Raw genomic sequence first — 18,947 nt, 5'->3', positions numbered from 1 at the left:
AGGTATTCTCCCTAATGTCTTTCCCAGTCATCATGGGTCCTGAGTGGCACCTAGGATGGCTAGGAAGGCCAGGGCCCATCTGGGTCCCTAATTTATACACCAAGTGTAGAGTCAAGGACCGAGGATGGAGCTATGAAAAAGATGTCTGTAGGATCCAACCCCTCTCAGCATGGCCAGGAGGCAAAGCTGGAGAAGGGAGGGCAGGGCCATATTGGGCTTGGCTGTGCCCTGCAGCTGGTGGCCCAGGTACAGTGGACATATATGTCTCCAGACCTGACCATGACCACCTCTCCATGCCTCAGAACTCAAAGGCTCAAAATCAAAGACACAAGTTCACAGTAAGATGTGTGAAAGGCCTCAGGGGAGCCCAGTAGTCAGCCTTTTCAGTGTCAGCTTACAGACAAGTCAAGCACATATCAAAATTTTACAGAAGCAGCAATTTTATGACCTTAAAACATATAGCAAAAACAGCATAAAACTTTCTGACCAGTAGACCCAGAAAAACAAAGTCTGAATTGTATTTAGTATTGGCAATTCTGAAGATATTCATATTTTATTTTGCCAACAATGTAAAAGCTTGCTTCATTTGCCAAATATTATATAAGATCAGAAAGAAACATCTGATACACATAACACATATATACATACAGACAGACACACAGACAAGAGCAGAAGTTAAAGTTTTCAGAAAAATTTTTCATTTGCTAGTTTCCAAATAGTTTTTCTTTCCCCCACTTCAGACTATCAATATTCCAATTGCCTGTTTCATTGTTCTAAGCAATTCTTAGCTAGAAAATCCTAATATTTCACTTCTAAAGGGATGACTTTTAGGTAAAATAATGTAGAAATTTAATCTCTCAAATGCATACAGCTGAGACTTTAGGCCTACATGTTGTACCATCTTTTGCACAAATCAAGGAAGGAGGATGTGGATAAATGCCCAGTTATGACAGGAGGGATAGGAAAAGGTACTTCAGAGGTGAGACTTCTTACATAAATCTAAGTCAATGATAAGAGTCTCTAGTAACTTAGTCTTTCCTCTCTTCCTACTGCACAGAGGCAGACACCCTTAAAAATGGAGGTCTCCTTTACATATGTAAATTTCCTTTAAAAATGTGTTTCAAAATAGCCAGCTAAATGCCAGAAAGGTGAATTTGGAGACTAATTTAGTTCAATAGGCAGTCTTTTTAAGTTATCCACTATTTTTTGGCTAAAATTACTGAGTTCAGGTTGCAGTCCATGAATTAATAAGGCCAGGAAATAAATCTCTATGTGTGGTCTCAGCATGGATAGCTCTGAAAAGAAAAAAGTCTACTTTACTTGAGGGTCTACCTTCTATGAACACTTTATATAACTCGCTTTTTATCTTTGGGGCAGGATAGTAACTAAGCCAAAAGATTAGCAGATTCAATTTTTCTTGTCAATTAGTTGCTTAAGCTTTCTATTTGCCTTTTGAAAGCCTTTTAAAAGAGGCAATAGAAATATTAACTTTTTTAGAAGGTTCTGCACATTAATAGGCATCCTTGGATATGCCTAATTTGGGAGCCTTCATTTTTAAATGCACTTCTTAAAGTGTGGTGTTGGTGTTGTTTATTTGGACCATTCCACTATAATTTTAAATTATCTTTATAAGATTTTGCCATTTTGTACGTATTTGTGGCTGGCAGGACCTAATAAATATACATGTAGAGGTATGGGGTAGACAAAAGTTGAGCACTCCATTCTTCAGAAATTAAGGATACCATTTTTATGTTGAATATTGGTTTTGGCTCTCACATCTCGATCAACTAAGCCAAAGATTTTTCCCTACCTAATGCATTGTAGAACACAAAATCCTGGTGAATTTCTGAAAACCAGAGTTCACACCTTCTACAGTATTGCCATTTCTTGCCAGTTTGTCTGACCAGTCAGCTATCTAAGACTTCTAACTGGATATAAACCAGTTAATTATTGAGTCTAACCCAGTCCAGTGTCTGTCATTACTTCTGAACCCAGTTAAGATAAAAAATGTGCACATCCAAATTCAGATAATCAAAACACAAACACATGGATCTCCATAATTGGAGAGACAACTTACCCATGATCCCCTGTTGATTAGAGAGAGCAATGGATACAATGGAGCTGGTGGGTACCTTGCTTAATCACTCCGTGTTCCTGGGGGTTGCTGGAAGCTCTACTTCAAATCTTACTTCTGAGGCCATCTGTTAAAAGAAAACCTTTAGAAAAATTAAATTTTAAATTCAGTTAAAGAACAATTCAAGAGTCAGGCAGCCCTCGGAACCAGAATACATTCAGAGCGACTCTTAGACTGTCACAAGGTCAGATGATATTTATGGACAGGAAAAGAAAAGTGATATACAGAAGATTTCCATCTTGGTGCAGAAGATGGAAATGAAATACAGAAACAGTGTTTGAATATGTTTTGAACAATTGGCCACCTGTGATTGGCTGAAACTCTATGATTGGTAAAAAAGTAGTTTCTAGTCTGCTTAGAAATGTTTAAGTCAAGCTTAAAATATGTAAGGAGGCAGCTCTAGGCTCAATTAAATTTTACAATATGATTGTATTTATATTAGTGTTTACAGATGAGAATGCCAAGGCTCTAGAAGGACTTGCTACTTTGTGGAAAGGTCAGAATTACAACCCAAACCTCAATCATCCGGGCTAGTAGGTTTTTTACTGAAGCATCATTCACATTGCACCTAAGTGTAATTAAAAGATTAAGAATTAAGGAGAATAAAAATACTCTACTGGAGGTGGGATAAATGAGAGATCCAATAAATTTGGTTTATTATAGCTATGTTTATATGCTAATCACCCTAGTATGTAAAAGAAAACCAAAGGGTTGAATGAAATGTATTTATTCTTCGTTTGAAACCCCCACTCCCTTTTTTGAGCATTTTCATGGAGTAAAAGGTATGTACTACAACTTAGTTTTTGGGCTTTTTTATTTTTTTGATACCGAGTCTCACTCTTCTTGCCCAGGCTAGAATGCAATGGCGCCATCTCGGCTCACTGCAACCTCCGCCTCCCGGGTTCAAGCGATTCTCCTGCCTCAGCCTCCCAAGTAGCTGGGATTACAGGCACGTGCAACCACGCCTGGCTAATTTTTGTATTTTTAGTGGAGATGGAGTTTCACCATGTTGACCAGGCTGGTCTCGATCTCCTGACCTTGTGATCCACCCGCCTTGGCCTCCCAAAGTGCTGGGATTACAGACGTGAGCCACCACACCCGGCCAGTTTTGGGGCTCTTATTGGTAAAATTCTCAGTAACTAGGAACATTTTTTTTTTTTTCTTAAGAAATTTTCCCTTTTGATCTGGTTTATATGAGGGCAGGTGAATGTTTTTAAAAATACCTTTCTTTTGTCTTAGATCTCTGGCTTTTAGGAAGCAGAATGGCATGTTGAAAACAAGGTATTTTAGAAACTGCATCTTTTATTCACTCTTTTGGCCTGGGGCAAGTTACTCTGAGTCTCATTTTTCTTATTTGTAAAATGGTGAGATTTTATTAACTTAAGGGGTACCATGAGAAAACATGCTTGACAATGTGCTCAATTTTAACACATTGTTATTTAATTGTTTATTCAGTTGCAGGTTAGAGTTTGAAACTCAAAGATGTTAAAGTTTATCTCACCCGATTCCTTCAATTTATATATGAAAAGATTATATATGAGAAAGGGTCAAGCTAAGACAAATTTAGTCTGCTCATATTGCATTGATAATTATATAGCTGGCTAAGTATTTCATTTTCTAAACAATACTTCTTTAAAAGACTATATAAATAAATAAGTAAAAATAAATATATACATACGCATTTAACAAAAGTAAAATTATAGACTATGCATTTCTAGCAAAACAATTTTAGACATGGTGTACATGTACAATAAATCTTTATATTTCTGCCAGATTCTATCAGAAGTGTGTTGGAAAAATTTATGCAAATATTGAAATTAAATCCTAAACTACTTACAAAATTATTTATTATATCATATATTAAGTATCATATTATCCAAATATAAGGTTATGTGGAGTGAAAAAGACCACAATTTTCTAATAAGTGAAACTTTAAAATTACAGAAAAGCCTTTGTTCTTGGAAATATAACTTTGTTAATAACAATAATAGCAATGCATCATAATTATATACAAACAGCAAAAAATGAAAATCTTTCTTTTTCTGTTTTAGCCTTGGGAAAATGAACTGGTTTTATAGATAAACTGATATAGTTGCTCCCCAGCAACTACTCAACATATATTTATATAACTTGCCTACAGAGGTAAAACCCCTCGGAGGCTGCATTTCATGAAGATACTAAGCTCAAAGCATTTACGACATGCTTTTTGACCCTGACCCTGTCACTTTCCTCTCTCTTCAAACCACTATGAGGGGTTTGTAAAAAACCTTAAAAATATCAGTGTCAGCTTTTTCAAAATTTTTTGTATATTTTTTTCAGTGACAGCTTTTGTGTCTTGGGACTGCAGGGGTGACTCTGTGCACTGTTAGTGCTGAGATTCCTGAGTTCCCAGCACCAGCCCTTGCCTCACTGCCCAGCTCCCCACTGGGCATATCCTCTCATGTCGAAGATTATAACTAGATTGTGAAAGCTAGGTTATTTTGTTTTAAATGCATTTCCTTAGATTTTCTTAAGCTATAAAATGGTTTGGTCATGATGTTTGTTTTACACATATAAAACACAGTCACAAAATAGCACTTTATGAACTCAAGTACTTTTTTTGAAGTGAAGTAAATATTGATGCAATTATTAATTGCATTATTAATTTTCCTTTTCTTAAGGAAAAGAGAGCAGAGAACACAATTCTTCAGATGTGTATGCCTTCAGACAAAAGGTTAGAAATCCTAAAAAATAGAAATCATAAAAGTAAACTTTTAGTTAAAATAGGTTTTGCAAAATATTTAGGAATAAATAATATAAAATTCCCCAAGTAAAAAATAAACATAGAAATCTTGAGTAATTAGGCAAGGTTTTAATTAACTTAACGATATTTTCTGTACCACATATAAAAGGAGATAGAGAATAGCTGGCCTATCAGCACAACGTTGGGCTTTTAAATTTTGAGTTATTCAGGTGACTGTGGAAGTGACAAAATTTTCATCATTATAAAAGTCTTCTATGCTCATTAAAAAATTGAGCTATTCAAATATACTCTTTTGATATCCAAATATCATTGTTTGAATAATCTGTTATTTGGCTTTTTGTTTATTAATTATCAACAGGACTCAATAAGAGATGAAGGCAATGAGACTGAAGACAACAGCATGAATAAATTAAGAAGGAAGAAAGTCACTAAACCACATGTTTGTTCAACTGAAGTGGGAGAAATGGATATGTCCAATTCAAATGGTATCTAACTGCTCTGAGCCCTCAGAAATGGTGTGGTCAATGGCAATCTCCATTTGGTCTTTCTTTTCATAAAACATCTTCATTTCTTTTTTGGGAGAAGCAAAAGGACAAATAAAATTTATTCCTATATAGGTGTCATAAAAGATGGCAAATATAAGCTTACAATATGAATATATAAAAATAACCAATCAAAATATTTACAATGTAAAGAGGGTTAGGATTAGGATGATAGTAGTAGAAAAAAAAAAAAAAAGAACAAAGCAGAGGAATGTATAAGTAGGAAGAGAGACAGTTTTCTGCTCTGAAAATGAATACAACAATCGTTACAGAGGATTTGAGGGGCCATAAGAATGGTATGGAAGGTGTTTTCATAACACATTCTGGAACTCCAACTAGATCTCAATAGATCTGAGACACTGCTAAAACTAGAAGTTAATTTGGACAACAGGCTCAATCCTAGGAATCACTGTGTCCCCAGGAATTCCCAGCATATGATTATAATAAAAAGAAGTCAGATTTTAGTAGAATTTATCTATCTATCTATCTGTCTATCTATCTATCTATCTATCTATCTATCTATCTATCTATCTAAAGACAGAGTCTCACTCTGTCACCCAGGCTGGAGTGCAGTGGCATGATCTTGGTTCACTGCAATCTCTGTCTCCCGGGCTCAAGCGATCCTCCTGCCTCAGTCTCCCGAGTAGATGGGATTACAGGGTGTGCCACCACACCAGGCTAATTTTTTGTATTTTTAGTAGAGATGGGTTTTCACCATGTTGGCTGGTCTGGTCTCGAACTTCTGACCTCAAATGACCCACCTGCGTCAGCCTCCCAAAATGCTGGGATTACAGGCTACAGACATGAGCCACCGCACCTGGTCTGTTTTTAAATTCTCTACAAGCAATGCACTTTCTTGGCCAGTGACTAGGGTAGACCACTCCCATTGCCCTTCATTTAATATGTCACTGCTAGGAATATACTATTTTCTCAAGTATTCCTCTCCATATTATATTAAGAAACAGCTGAAAACAATGGGAACATATATTAACATTTTTCCTTATTACTACAGAGAGGATCAGAAACCAAATGGGTTGCCACAAATTAGGGAATATAAGCAAACCCGTCATGGGACCTGGCTCTGATGAGTCTCATCTGCCACATCATGATAAGGAGTCTCAGGATGAGACAACAGTGATAACACCATTGCCCCCCAGAGCAACAACCAATGTTCCTGGAGGTGAATTTAACCCAAACTCTGGTAAGGATTTACTGGTAAGGATTCTGGAACAAACTGGTATGTGGTTCTAGCCACTAACCCTAAGTTTGTATTTGAATTAGAGAGAATGTCATGTTGGTTGAGGAATACTAGCCTGGAAGTCAGAACACTTACAAAGATTTTTATACCTATCTTTTGTAAAACGCTTTGTAGTTTTCTTTACCCTTTAGGCTGTTCATCTGGAAAATAGCAGGGTTGCAATGGAAGATGTCTTGCCTTTTCTAAAAGTAAAATCCTGTTATTCTAAGTTTCTGGCTGATTGATAGTGATGTAACTATTTTGGTACATGAGTGTATTGATTAAAACTCACTTGAATGAAAATGCTGGAAATTAGTTATAAAAGGAAATCTAAAAGCCAGGCACGTGGCTTACACCTGTAATCCCAGCACTTTGGGAGGCTGAGGTGGGGAGATCACTTGAGAACTGGAATTTGAGACCAGCCTGGGCAACGTAGGCAGACCCCATTTCTACACAATAAAAAAATTAGCTATGTGTGGGGGCACATGCCTGTGGTCCTAGCTACTTAGGGGAATGAGGTGGGAGGATCACTTGAGCCCAGGAGGTTGAAGCTACAGTGAGTTGTGATTGTGCTACTGAATTCCAGCCAGAGTAACAGAGAGAGACCCTACCCCACTACCTGCCTCAGAAAAAAGGAAATCTATAATGACAGGGTTAAACATACAAGATTTGAAAAGATGAGAATATACCAGAGTGGGAAGTTAGAGGGATAGTGTCTACCACGTTACCCTCACTTCCGACACAAATTACAAGTTTTGGAATTCCCCAAGTTAACCTTAGTTTAGATAATTTGCTGGAAGGACTCACTGAACTCACTGAAAGCTGTTATATTCAAGGTTATGGTTTATTATACTACAAGGATACAGATTAAAATCTGCCATGAGCAGTCCAGGCAAGTTCTAAGCACAGAATGTTCACTTGTTCTTTGTTCACTTGTCCTTTCTTAGTGGAGACACGGACAGACAGCACTGTTCTCTTGGCAATGACATAAGGAATATTGCCAACCAGGGAAGCTCACTTGAGTCTTGGTGTCCAGAGTCTTTACTGGGGCTTCATGGTTAACTGGGCATTTGGCTGGCCTCACTCTCCAGCCCCTTTGGGGATCAAGCAGTTACTGGCGTGGCCTAGAACCTCTTGGTAAACAAAGACACTCTTGTCAGGCAAGACATTCTAACTGTTTGGAAGGGACCAAGGGCAGAGACCATAGCTCTCTTTGGGCAAGGTTAAATCCTTTAGTACAGACAGGGCCTGAGGAGGAGCTGCAGCCTGGAAAATAAACACTATCAGAATTCTATATGTATTAGTCTTCTATTGACACCATAACAAATTACCACAAACTTACTATCTTTTTGAAAACACAAGTGTACTATCTCACAGTTTTGTATGTTAGAAGTCTAGGTTGGTTCATCTGGTTTCCTTGTTTCAGGCTTTCCAAGGCTGAAGTCAAGGTATTGCCATCTGGGTTCTTATCTAGAGACTCCAGGGAACAGCACATTTACAAGTTCATTCAGATTGTTGAGAGAATCCAGTTCTTTGTGACTGTAGAATTGAAGTTCTTGTGTCCTGGCTGGCTGTCAGCTGGGGTGACCCTTATCTCCCAGAAGCCTATCTCTGTTTTTATTTTTTTATCTCAGAGATAGCAATGCCTCAAATCCTTCTCATATTTAGAACTTCCCTGAATTCTCCGTCTTCCACATCCCTTTTCTGCCTTCAGCTGGAGAAAGCCATCTAATTTCAAGGGCTTACATGGATAATCCAAGATAATATCCCTATTTTAAAGTCCATAACCTTAATTACATTTACAAAGTCCCTTTTGCCATGCAATTTAACATATTCACGTGTTCCAGAGATTAGGTATGGTAGGAATTTTCGTAGGGCTATTCTGCCTACTGATACCGAGAGGAGGCAGGGAAATACTGCGTAGAAGAGGGCAGTTCCCCGGCAAAGGCCCCACCCTCAAGCCTGGAAGCCCATGGCCCTGAATAGGAACAGGCATTTCTGTTTTTGTTCCAAAATGTTGCCTTTTCCAAGACCACTCTGGCCCACCATGTCCCTATCCTATGCCCATATAAACCCCAAGCTCCACTGACAGAGCAGCAGAACAGCATGGCAGAGAAGGAGCATCTGAAGGTGAAGAGGAGTTCAGCTGGTGACGGTCGGAGAGGAGATCCGTCACGGGACAGCCGAACTCCAGGGGAAAATCGTATTCCCACTCCATCCCATTTCCTGCTCCCCAACCATCCCACTGAGAGCCACCTCCATCACTCAATAAAATCGCCACATTCGCCATCCTTCTAGTCCATGTGACGTGATTCTTCCTGGACTCCGGACAAGGAGCTGGGTACCTAGAGAACAGGGTGTAAAAGGCTGTTACCCGGACTTTCCACTGAGCTGGTTAACACTTAGCCGTCTGTGGATGGTAGAGCTAAAAGAGCATGGTAACACCCCTAAACACTGCCATAGGGCCGCAACCCACAAGTGCTCACCTTGGTTCACCTGCACGTTCCCCCCTCCCATAAGTAATTTGAGTGCAATGGCCAAGTAAATGAGTCACGTCCCTGTTGCAAGCCCCGCGAGGAGGTCAGGGAACTCTCCCATCTCACTACCACACCATCTCTCATAACTGAATTTCTCTCTACTTTGGCTTTATGAATTTCTCCAAAGTGAAGAGCATGAACACTAACAACCTCTGAACATCAGGCAGCTGTTGATACAAATGCCCAAAGGGGCCAGACAGTTAATACAAAAGATGGGCTGGTGTAAGAACATAGGGAGTGGTTCTGGTCATGAGAAAACTGGCGCTGAGAGCAACAAACTATGGCCCAAAGGCCAAATTCAGCTTGCTGGTCAGTTTTTCTAAGTAATGTTTACAAATTGTTTATAGCTGCTTTTGTGCTGAAATGACGTTGTGCTAAATGAGTAGCTGCAACGAATACCATATGGCCTACATGGTTTCAAATATTTACTATTGGTTCCTTTACAGAAAATGTTTGCCACTCCGTTAAGTAGAGGTTGCCTGCCCATCTAGACTACCTCAGAGTTCCAACCAGTTGTTGCTGTGGAGAAATACCTACCCAGGGTTGCCAGATCTAGTTTCAAAATAAATTTGAATTCAAGATTTTTACATAAAATTTTCTAATAATGAAGTGCTGTCCACTATTTCAAAAAAGTTTCTGAACACTGGGAAGACTAATCAGATAACATCTGCTGGCCACGCTGGCTCCTCCAGAGCTTTTGGTCATTGTTTTATATATTCTAGTTTTAGCTGCAAAAGATAGATGGATTTACCATTTCTTTGTCTTAAGCCAGAAATCTGGAGAAAGATCTTGTGTCGTGAGCTCTCTTTGCACTGTCAGTTGTGACTTAGGGCATGGGTACCGTTACTAACTCAACTTCTTTAGCTCAGAAGCTCCCTTTTTGGCCCAGAGTGTATTAAGTTCTCTATAGGCCCTCAGTACCAAAAATTTAAAACACAAACCAATACATATACATAATTAAAAAATAGATTTAAAAATAAACCCCCAAAATAAGTGTAAGGAATTTTGATATGGTATTTCTTCTTTGGAATAACTTCTCTGAGTTTTTCCAAAAACAATACTTTGTTTTTTTCAAAGAAAAGCTCCCTTTCCCTCCCACTTTTTATTGTATTGCTTTTTTTCCCCGCTTTGTACCTGGTTATTCTGCCACCTGGGCTTTCCAACAATGTCTGCGCTAATATGATGTGGCCAGAAGGTAGCACAAACAGGGTGACTCTCACCATAGCCACAATGATGAAAGACAGCTGGACCTTGAAACAGCATGGTACATTATACTAGGTGTGCAATAAGCTGAATGCATTCCAGGGTTTTCTCTCAAATGCACTTTTCCCTTTCTTTGAATTGGTGTTTCTGAAGCCCAAACGTCTCTTCAATCTCCCTTTTATAAGTGACCATGGCTTGTTCTGTATAACTGATATATGTCCTCATTGTCACTGAACACGGACACAATTTCTCCAAATTGTGCTATGAAGCTTTGACTTTTTTTAAAAAAAATGTTTTCTTATTTTTTCCCTAAACATTCACAGCACTAAAACATCTTCTATAAAAACACATTGATTTAATTTATTAATCCCTTGATGGAATAGAAAAGAAGAAAATCTCCCAGGAACCACACTGTAGGAAAAACAAATGAGCTCCTGAACTGGCAATTATCTGCCAGCTATTCATCTTGTGCAACTGGGAAAGGTTGACCAAAAGGTTTAATTGTAAATAACAAGTATGATTTATTGAAGAAAAATTCAGACAATGATGCAGCAAGATCAGTTGATGCCTTGAAAATGAAATGGGATTGGATAGGTTTCTCGTATTTGGTGAAAGAATTAAACTTTTAAATGAAAAATAGATACTTAGGATATATACTAAAATATATGATGACAACTTTTACTTATCAATTAGACAAGGTCAAATCACACAGGATGCATTCATTCATTCACTCACTCACTTATTTAAAAAATATTTGTCGAATGGCTATGAGATGCCTATGCTGCTACAAGTACCAAGAAAACAGCAGCAGGTAAAACTAAGCCTTGGCTCTCAAGGAGCTGATAGGTAATGGGGGATGACAGGAACATGTGAGTATACAGTGTGGCAGGTGCCAATAAGGACACTGAAGATAACAGAAACAGAATGATATACTGTTATGTGTTGAATGGTGTTTCTCCAAAATTGTTAAAAATGATATCCTAACCTTCAGTACCTGATAATGTGGCTGAATTTGGAGATACACTTTTTAAAGGGGTAATTAAGGTTAAATGAGGTCTGCAGGGTGACCCCTAATTCAGTATGATTCATGTCCTCCTAAGAAGAAGAGATTAGGTCACAGACATGCACAGAGAAAAGAACATGTGAAGGTGCTGGAAGAAGATGGCTGTCTATTAGCCAAGGGGAGAGAGACCTTAGAAGAAGCAATCCTGCTGACACCTTTGGTCTCCGACCTCTAGCCTTCAGAACTATGAGAAAATAAATTTCTGTTTAAGCCGCCTGTCTGGGGCATTTGTCATAGTAGCTTTAGCAAACTAATACATGTACCCTACTCACTGTCCAGTCACAGAGCAACTTGGAGACTTCAAAATGAATCAAGGGTTAGAGCGGTCTATGTTGTGATCAAGTCTCATACAATTAATACTTCAGGTGATTATGGTTTTGTTTTGTTCTTTTCTCAGCCCTTTTACTGTGTGAACTTATCCCACCCTTGCATTTGATGGCATGTTTATTATCTATACCTGTCCCACTTTATAATATAAAGTTCTATGAGGGCAGGGCTCTTTCTGGCTGATTCCTAGATACACGTTCAGTATGAATAGTATGTGATGATAAAAAATATCTATGTTGGGCGAATGAATATTATTATTATTTTTATTGATTATTTTTGTTTTATGAGATGGAGTCTCACTCTGTCACCCAGGCTGGAGTACAATGGCGCCATCTCGGCTTATTGCAACTTCCGCCTCCTGGACTCAAGAGATTCTCCTGCCTCAGCCTCCTGAGTAACTGGGATTATAGGTGAATGCCACCGCCTGGCTATTTTTTTTTTTAATTTTTTTTATTTTTATAGAGATGTGGTTTCACCATGTTGGTCAGGCTGGCCTTGAACTCCTGACTTTGTGATCCACCCGCCTTGGCCTCCCAAAGTGCTGGATTACAGGTTTGAGCCACCGTGCCCAGCCGAATATTATTCTTATTTTAAAATAATATGTATTCATTGTAGAAAGTTTAGGAGACACAGATAAAGCAAAAAGCTAGTAAAACTACCCGTTATCCTATTACTGGTGAACCAATAAAATTACCTTTCTCCTTTTATAAGGGATGTCTTCTTTATAGCTTATGTATAATTGCTTATTATGTTTAGAATACTCATTATCCAAAAACTTCCATATTATTATTTTTTAAGACAGTCTCTCTTTGTCGTCCAGGCTGGAGTGCAGTGGTGCGATCTTGGCTCACTGCAACCTCCACCTCCCAGGCTCAAGCAATTCTTGTGTTTCAGCCTCCTGAGTAGCTGGGACTACGGGAGCATGACACCACACCCAGCACATTTTTGTATTTTTAGTAAAGACGGGGTTTTGCCATGTTGCCTAGGCTGGTCTAGAACTCCTGGCCCCAAGTGATCTGCCCACCTCAACCTGCCAAAGTGCTGGTATTACAGGAGTGAGCCACCGCGCCTGACCCAAATTTCCATATTTTAAAATGCCTATAAATTTTGCTTTAAGGAGCATTATTCATCTTGGGCTGAATACCCAATATTTCAGAGTAGGTTGGGAATACAGCAAGTGTTAATTTAGCATGAAACACTTTAATTGCTACAGTTTGTTTTAAATGGAAGGTAGTTATAAAGCCTCCAGAGTTTCAGAGTAGCCAAATGTATCAGTGATAGCACATTATCACTAATGTATCTGCATATATGGAACCAGTAATTTGTTTTTCCCATGCTTCGTGCACTTCAAATCGACTTAATCTATGTTTCTAAACTGTCAATCTTTATGCTTACTTTTAAAGCCTAATTATATCTTGCAAAAGAATACTCAGGTATCTCTTTAGAATTATAGCTGCTCAACATCAATGATGTGATAGATTGATGAGTGTTTGGTTGCAGACTTGATCATGATACCATTTACTAGGGCTAGAGTACTTGTACTCACTTTATGCATTTAAGTAGCATTTATATGGTGCTTACTGTCTGCCAGTAACTGTTAATAACTTGTTTAATCCTCCTAACAAGCCTGTGAATTAGGTCATATGTTACTGATGAGAAATTCAAGGCATAAAGAGGATAAGATTGTTGCTAGGGCAAAGGTAGGGTTGGAATGGAGGTGGATGGGCTTCAGTGTTTTGTGCTAACCCAAACTACACTCTGCTGCCTCTCCTAAAAGTTCTGACAGCAACTAACATTTATAATGTGTACTATTTGCCTGACAATTCTATGTGCTATAGACATACTAATTTAATTTGTGGTAATAAACCACCCAGCATGAATCAAAACTCTGCATTCTAGTTTCAGTTCCGCAGTGAACTGATAGTGTGGTTTGGAGTAACTCATTGTGCCACTTTGGGACTCAAGCTAATGAGTTGGTTAGATTAAATGATTTATCTCCAAAATTCTCTTCTAGCTCTGAAGTTGGAATTTGCAAACTATCTTAAAAGTCTTGAAAAGAACATTTTTTATGTTTCTAATTTTAAATTGAGTATGCAGTCCAGATTTTCATCTCCTACACTCTCATTCTTAGACACGTTTGTTTGCTTATTTAAGCAAGTTTTAAATTTGACAGAAATGTGTAGACTTCTTAGAGTTAGATGCCATTAAAAAGATATAAAGCCTTTTGGGTAAAAAACTCCCAGAATAAGACAAAACCCCAGAAGATAAAACCAAATTCACTTTTAATCACATAGAAATTTAAATTTAGAAATTAACAGTTAGTTCAAGAAGCCCAAATATGTTCAATAACAGTCACCTATAGACAGACTTTTATGCTCCCTTTTTTGCTGTGAACTTATGCAAATATGTTCTAATTTCCATAAGCAAAAGGATTTTCAGTAAGTATCTGCATATGATATCACTATATCCTTATGCAAATAATGTCAATTTTGACCTCGTCCTAACTGATAAATGATCTCAGGTTGTTTAGACACAATGTTCTCGGGAAGATGGTAAGGGCAGAATAAGAAAGGTAAGATATCCAACTCTAAGCCAGTGACATGATGAATATTAATATATTTATTAATAATAGTGACTAATTCACTACTCTGTAGTCTCCTTTTGCTTCTCAGTCCATCATGATCTCCTGAGTTAGAACATATTTTTTTTTATTTTGCAGATTGCATGAGGGACAGCAGTCAAATTCTGGCCCCACCTCAACTCTCTTCTAGAATGAAACACATTAGACAAGCCATGGCCAAAAATCGCCTCCAGTTTGTACGATTTGAAGCAACAGACCTCCATGGCGTGTCCAGGTCTAAGAGTATCCCTGCACACTTTTTTCAAGTGAGTTTAACACAGTTGTAACTGAATGTAATTTCATGACCATTAGCAGGCAAATGGTTCTTATTACTGTTTCTTATTTTCTTGTAATCTATACAGCAATTCAAGCTGAAAATCAATAACTTATTTTGTTTCTTCCCTTGTTCCTCCCAAATATATTATTGCTCCCCAAGGAGCTAAATGTGTACTCTAGGCTCTCAAACAGCAATTTCTTTACCCAATAGAAATACAAAACTAATTAAGACTGGTACATTTAGTCCTTCTGCCTTGAATAATTTTGCTCTACAGAATTATTTTTTCTCCCTTACTGCAATTATGAAGATTGTATTTTATTTGACACAAGAAAATTGCAACAGAAGACCCAAGAGCAAACATAAAAAGGAAAACATGATTAAATAGAAATACTTTGCTAGATAAAAAACATATTCCTTTCGGCTCCAAATTCTGATAAAACAGTCCATTGTTGTTGGATGACTTAATGAATATTATTAAATTCCCGAAAATGATGATGTCAACAAATATTGTGTTTTTGTTGTTTTGAGACTTCCTTCATTTTTTGTATCAGTTTTTGTCATGTGTTTATTTTGATGACCGAGTTGTTGTGTTAATTAAATATCAAATTTCTTAGCAAGGGACATCAGGTCGGTACTATTTAAGAAAGTGTGAAAGTTAAGCATCCTCTAGGTTTAACTATTTTAAAATATTATACTTTTATCACATTAATATCAGATTCTAATTGTTAAATTTGCTTCATGTTGGGAAAAACTGGACATCTTCAAAAACACTTTTTAAAGAATTCTAACAGATTCAAACTTGTTTCTTAAGGAATTATTTGGAGCTGCTTGCAGATATTGTTTCCTCTTCAGCCAGGCAAGAATATATGTTAATTTTTATAAAAAATGTGGATTTTCTTGTGGACAGGCCCAGAATATAATTCAAATGAATCTCTTCCAATCATAAGGAAAAGTAACGGGCACTTTAAGTACTTGCCAGAGACCTCAATATAAAACTGTTTGCTATTCAGTTTTTATCAAATTTTAATCATTTATTTTACTAATGGCACCTACAAGTCCATATATAGGACATTACTCTAGTTTCTCAGTGGAATCCTTTTACAAAAATAAAACAGTATGCTGCTTATACTTGCTAAGGATTGATATAATTGACATAAAGAGAAAATTCTGCATACTTTTTTTATCCAACTGTTACTGAAAATATTTTCATTATTTTGTTCAATATCCCACATATAAAAAACACTTTTTTTCTAGAGTTTAGCTAGAAAAAAAGTTTGTCTATCATGAGAATTTTAATGTAACTCATTATACATTATAATTTTAATGTAACTCATTATATATGGCTATATTTATTCTTAGTTCCAGTTTCCTAATAACTAACTTCACTATTTCATTACCTCATTATTATTATTTTGTTCTCATTTAATGATCACAGAGTATCGATATTTTTTTAAGAAGCCACTTTAAATTTATTTTTGAAACTTGTGAAGGTATAAATAATGAGTATTAGCACAATGAATATTTGTAATTTAAGACAAAATAATTTATTTTGGAAAATTTGCTGTGAATAGACATTAAAAATAGGTTTAAGAGGCCGGGTGTGGTGGCTCATGCCTGTAATCCTAGCACTTTGGGATGCTGAGGTGGGTGGATCACCTGAGGTCAGGAGTTTGAGACCAGCCTGACCAACATGGTGAAACCCCGTCTCTACTAAAAATACAAAAATTAGCTGGGCCTGATGACAGGGGCCTGTAATCCAGTCACTTGGGAGGCTGAGGCAGGAGAATCACTTGAACCTGGAAGGCAGAGGTTGCAGTAAGCCGAGATCACGCCATTGCACTCCAGCCTGGGCAAAAAGACTGAAACTGCGTCTCCAAAAAAAAAAAGAAAAAAACGGATTCATCTGTGCAAAGTAACCTAAACATCGTGTGTGTATGTGTGTACCTTATTCCATCTCAAAAAAAAAAAAAGATTCATTTGTGCAAAGTAAACTAAACATTGCATTTGTGTGTGGTGTTTAAGGTTTAAACCTTACAACCAACTTATATTATCTCTGTTCTATCAAATGTGTTGATTTTTATTTAAATTATATGCAAATAATATAGGCTCTTTCTATATTTGATCTAGCCAAAGCATAATACATTGCTACAGACTCGTAGCTAATTCTTGGCTTATTTCAAAAGATAACCTTTACTATGGTACAAGTTTCATTTGTGATAAGGATTTAAGTTATTCTGCAAAAGTTTTATTGAGTCCATAGTGATCTATATTGAAGATGAAGTTGTTCCAGTGCTTTATATCTATAAACCTGCTTCAGACAATATATTATGATGAATAAATTCATGTATATTCGTGTATTTCCCATAACTAATAGAGAGTAGTTTGCATTCACTATGTCCAAGAAAAGAATAAAGCAAATTACAGTGCCAGAAAAAAGTGTTCAAAAAAATACGGATTAAATAATCTAAAGAATAAAGTGTGACTGTTTACTATTTTTTGAGTTCATGAAGGACTATTGGAGTGAAATGGCAACCAGCTGTTCTCTACTACTCACAGCCAAGTGAATACAAATACAGATTTAAATTGCAGGAACTCATAGAAGTCTCATGAATAAAATATATTATTTCTCATTTTAGTTATGTAAAGAACTAATATATGGAATTTCAAACTAAAAAACTGACAAGCAGGGAAATGACATTATTGCTTATAGTGAAAATATGAATTAAAGGATTCCATGCTATAGTATTCAAATATCCCACAGTATGCGTGTGTGTGTGTGTGTGTATAAAGTTTACATATACAGGTCTATGAGTGAGTTGGAAAATTAGGTGGGCACCAAATAGTGTTTGGCTCACTCAACTTTATTATTGGTGAAAGTAGACTTGAATCAGTTCAGTCAAATCGCATTCAAAAATGTGTGTAGAGATGGTGGAAAGTGAAGGAGGCAGTGGTTCATGGGCAAATGCAGAAGAGTGAACCAGTAAATTATTTTGGTTAATACCAGCCCCTCTTTGACAGCCATGCTTCTTGGGTTCTGGAGGTAACATAAGAAGTAGTCTGGCTTCCTTTCACTATGTGAGGATACACAAGAAGAAGCCATATATGAACCAGAAAGCAGCCCTCACCAGATGCCATATCAGCTGTTGCCTTTATCTTGTACTTCTCAGTCTCCAGAACTAAAGAGGAATAAGTTTCTGTTGTTTATAAGGGGAAAAAAAGAGAAAGAAAGAAAAGGAAAGCATCTGGCTTACAGATTGCTAGGTTGTTTTATTAGCCTCATGATCTTCACTGACTTCACGGGAAGCAACCTTTTATACTCAGTGATTTTTCTTCATCTATTAAAGTAACCTTCAACCTTGTTGATATATCTAATACATGATTTCCACAAATTGTTTTACGCGTCTGTTCAACTTAATAACCTTATCGCTTCCCTGTTGCCTGGCACAGAGCAAAAGTTAAATAAATGACCAAATTCACTGAAATCTAGAAATAAATGACTAGAAAGTACCTTAGCAGTCATCTAGTCTAATACGTGTTTTACCGATGTGGAAGCTGAGGCACATAATCCAGTGACTTGCCAAAATTCACAGAAGCAATTAATGAAAGAGCTAGGATGAGAAGGCAGATCTGTTGACACCCAGTTCACACTGACTTGAAGGTTACAACATTTTGGAAGCTCTAACTTTGGAGTTACAGGTCCACATTCACAGACAAGGGTTCTGGGACTCTGAGACAGTGAGGTTTTTAATTCTTAAATGGGTTGTAAAAGTGAATAAAGACAGGAATGCAGCTGTCAGCGTCCTGGCTCCCCTGGTGTTAGGATGAATGTGCTGTGTGCCACAGTATTGACCATAGTCTGTAATTTGAGAAGGATTGAGAATTGTTTACTGTAGACTTTTGAGGGTCAGTTAACTCAGGGTTACAATAAAATAAGCAAAAATAAAGCCTTATCTGAAGAATTAACAACTGTACTATAAAATAAAAAGTGCTTCAGGAAGTACTTTTGATGATGATAATTTCAAATAATTCCATAAGGCTTTACCTTTATTTTTTGCTATAACGGATTTTCTTTATCATTATACCTTTTATTTATAACTGCTATTTTGAGATCTAAGAGCATTTAAGGCCTTCAAGCCTTAAAACATTGCATTGTTTGGGGGTTTTATTTTAAAATATTTGACATTTATCTGATACCAAGTTAGTGTTAACCAACAAATGTTAAACGTATGTGTGTGTATATATATATATATACACACACATACGT

The 18,947-nt window shown here is 37.1% G+C and overlaps 1 protein-coding gene across 1 annotated transcript in view; it reads left to right on the top strand.

The window, feature by feature from the left end:
• Positions 1–18,947, top strand: part of LGSN (lengsin, lens protein with glutamine synthetase domain) — a 43,268-nt gene that overhangs the window by 20,149 nt on the left and 4,172 nt on the right. Inside the window, 2 exon segments of the mRNA XM_017867348.1 lie at positions 5,236–5,362; positions 14,506–14,672. Coding sequence (XP_017722837.1) covers positions 5,236–5,362; positions 14,506–14,672 — 294 coding nt within the window.

Source organism: Rhinopithecus bieti, unplaced genomic scaffold, assembly GCF_001698545.2.
Source record: "Rhinopithecus bieti isolate Rb0 unplaced genomic scaffold, ASM169854v2 scaffold_53, whole genome shotgun sequence".
NCBI lineage: Eukaryota > Metazoa > Chordata > Mammalia > Primates > Cercopithecidae > Rhinopithecus > Rhinopithecus bieti.
This window is presented reverse-complemented; position numbering and strand designations above follow the sequence as displayed.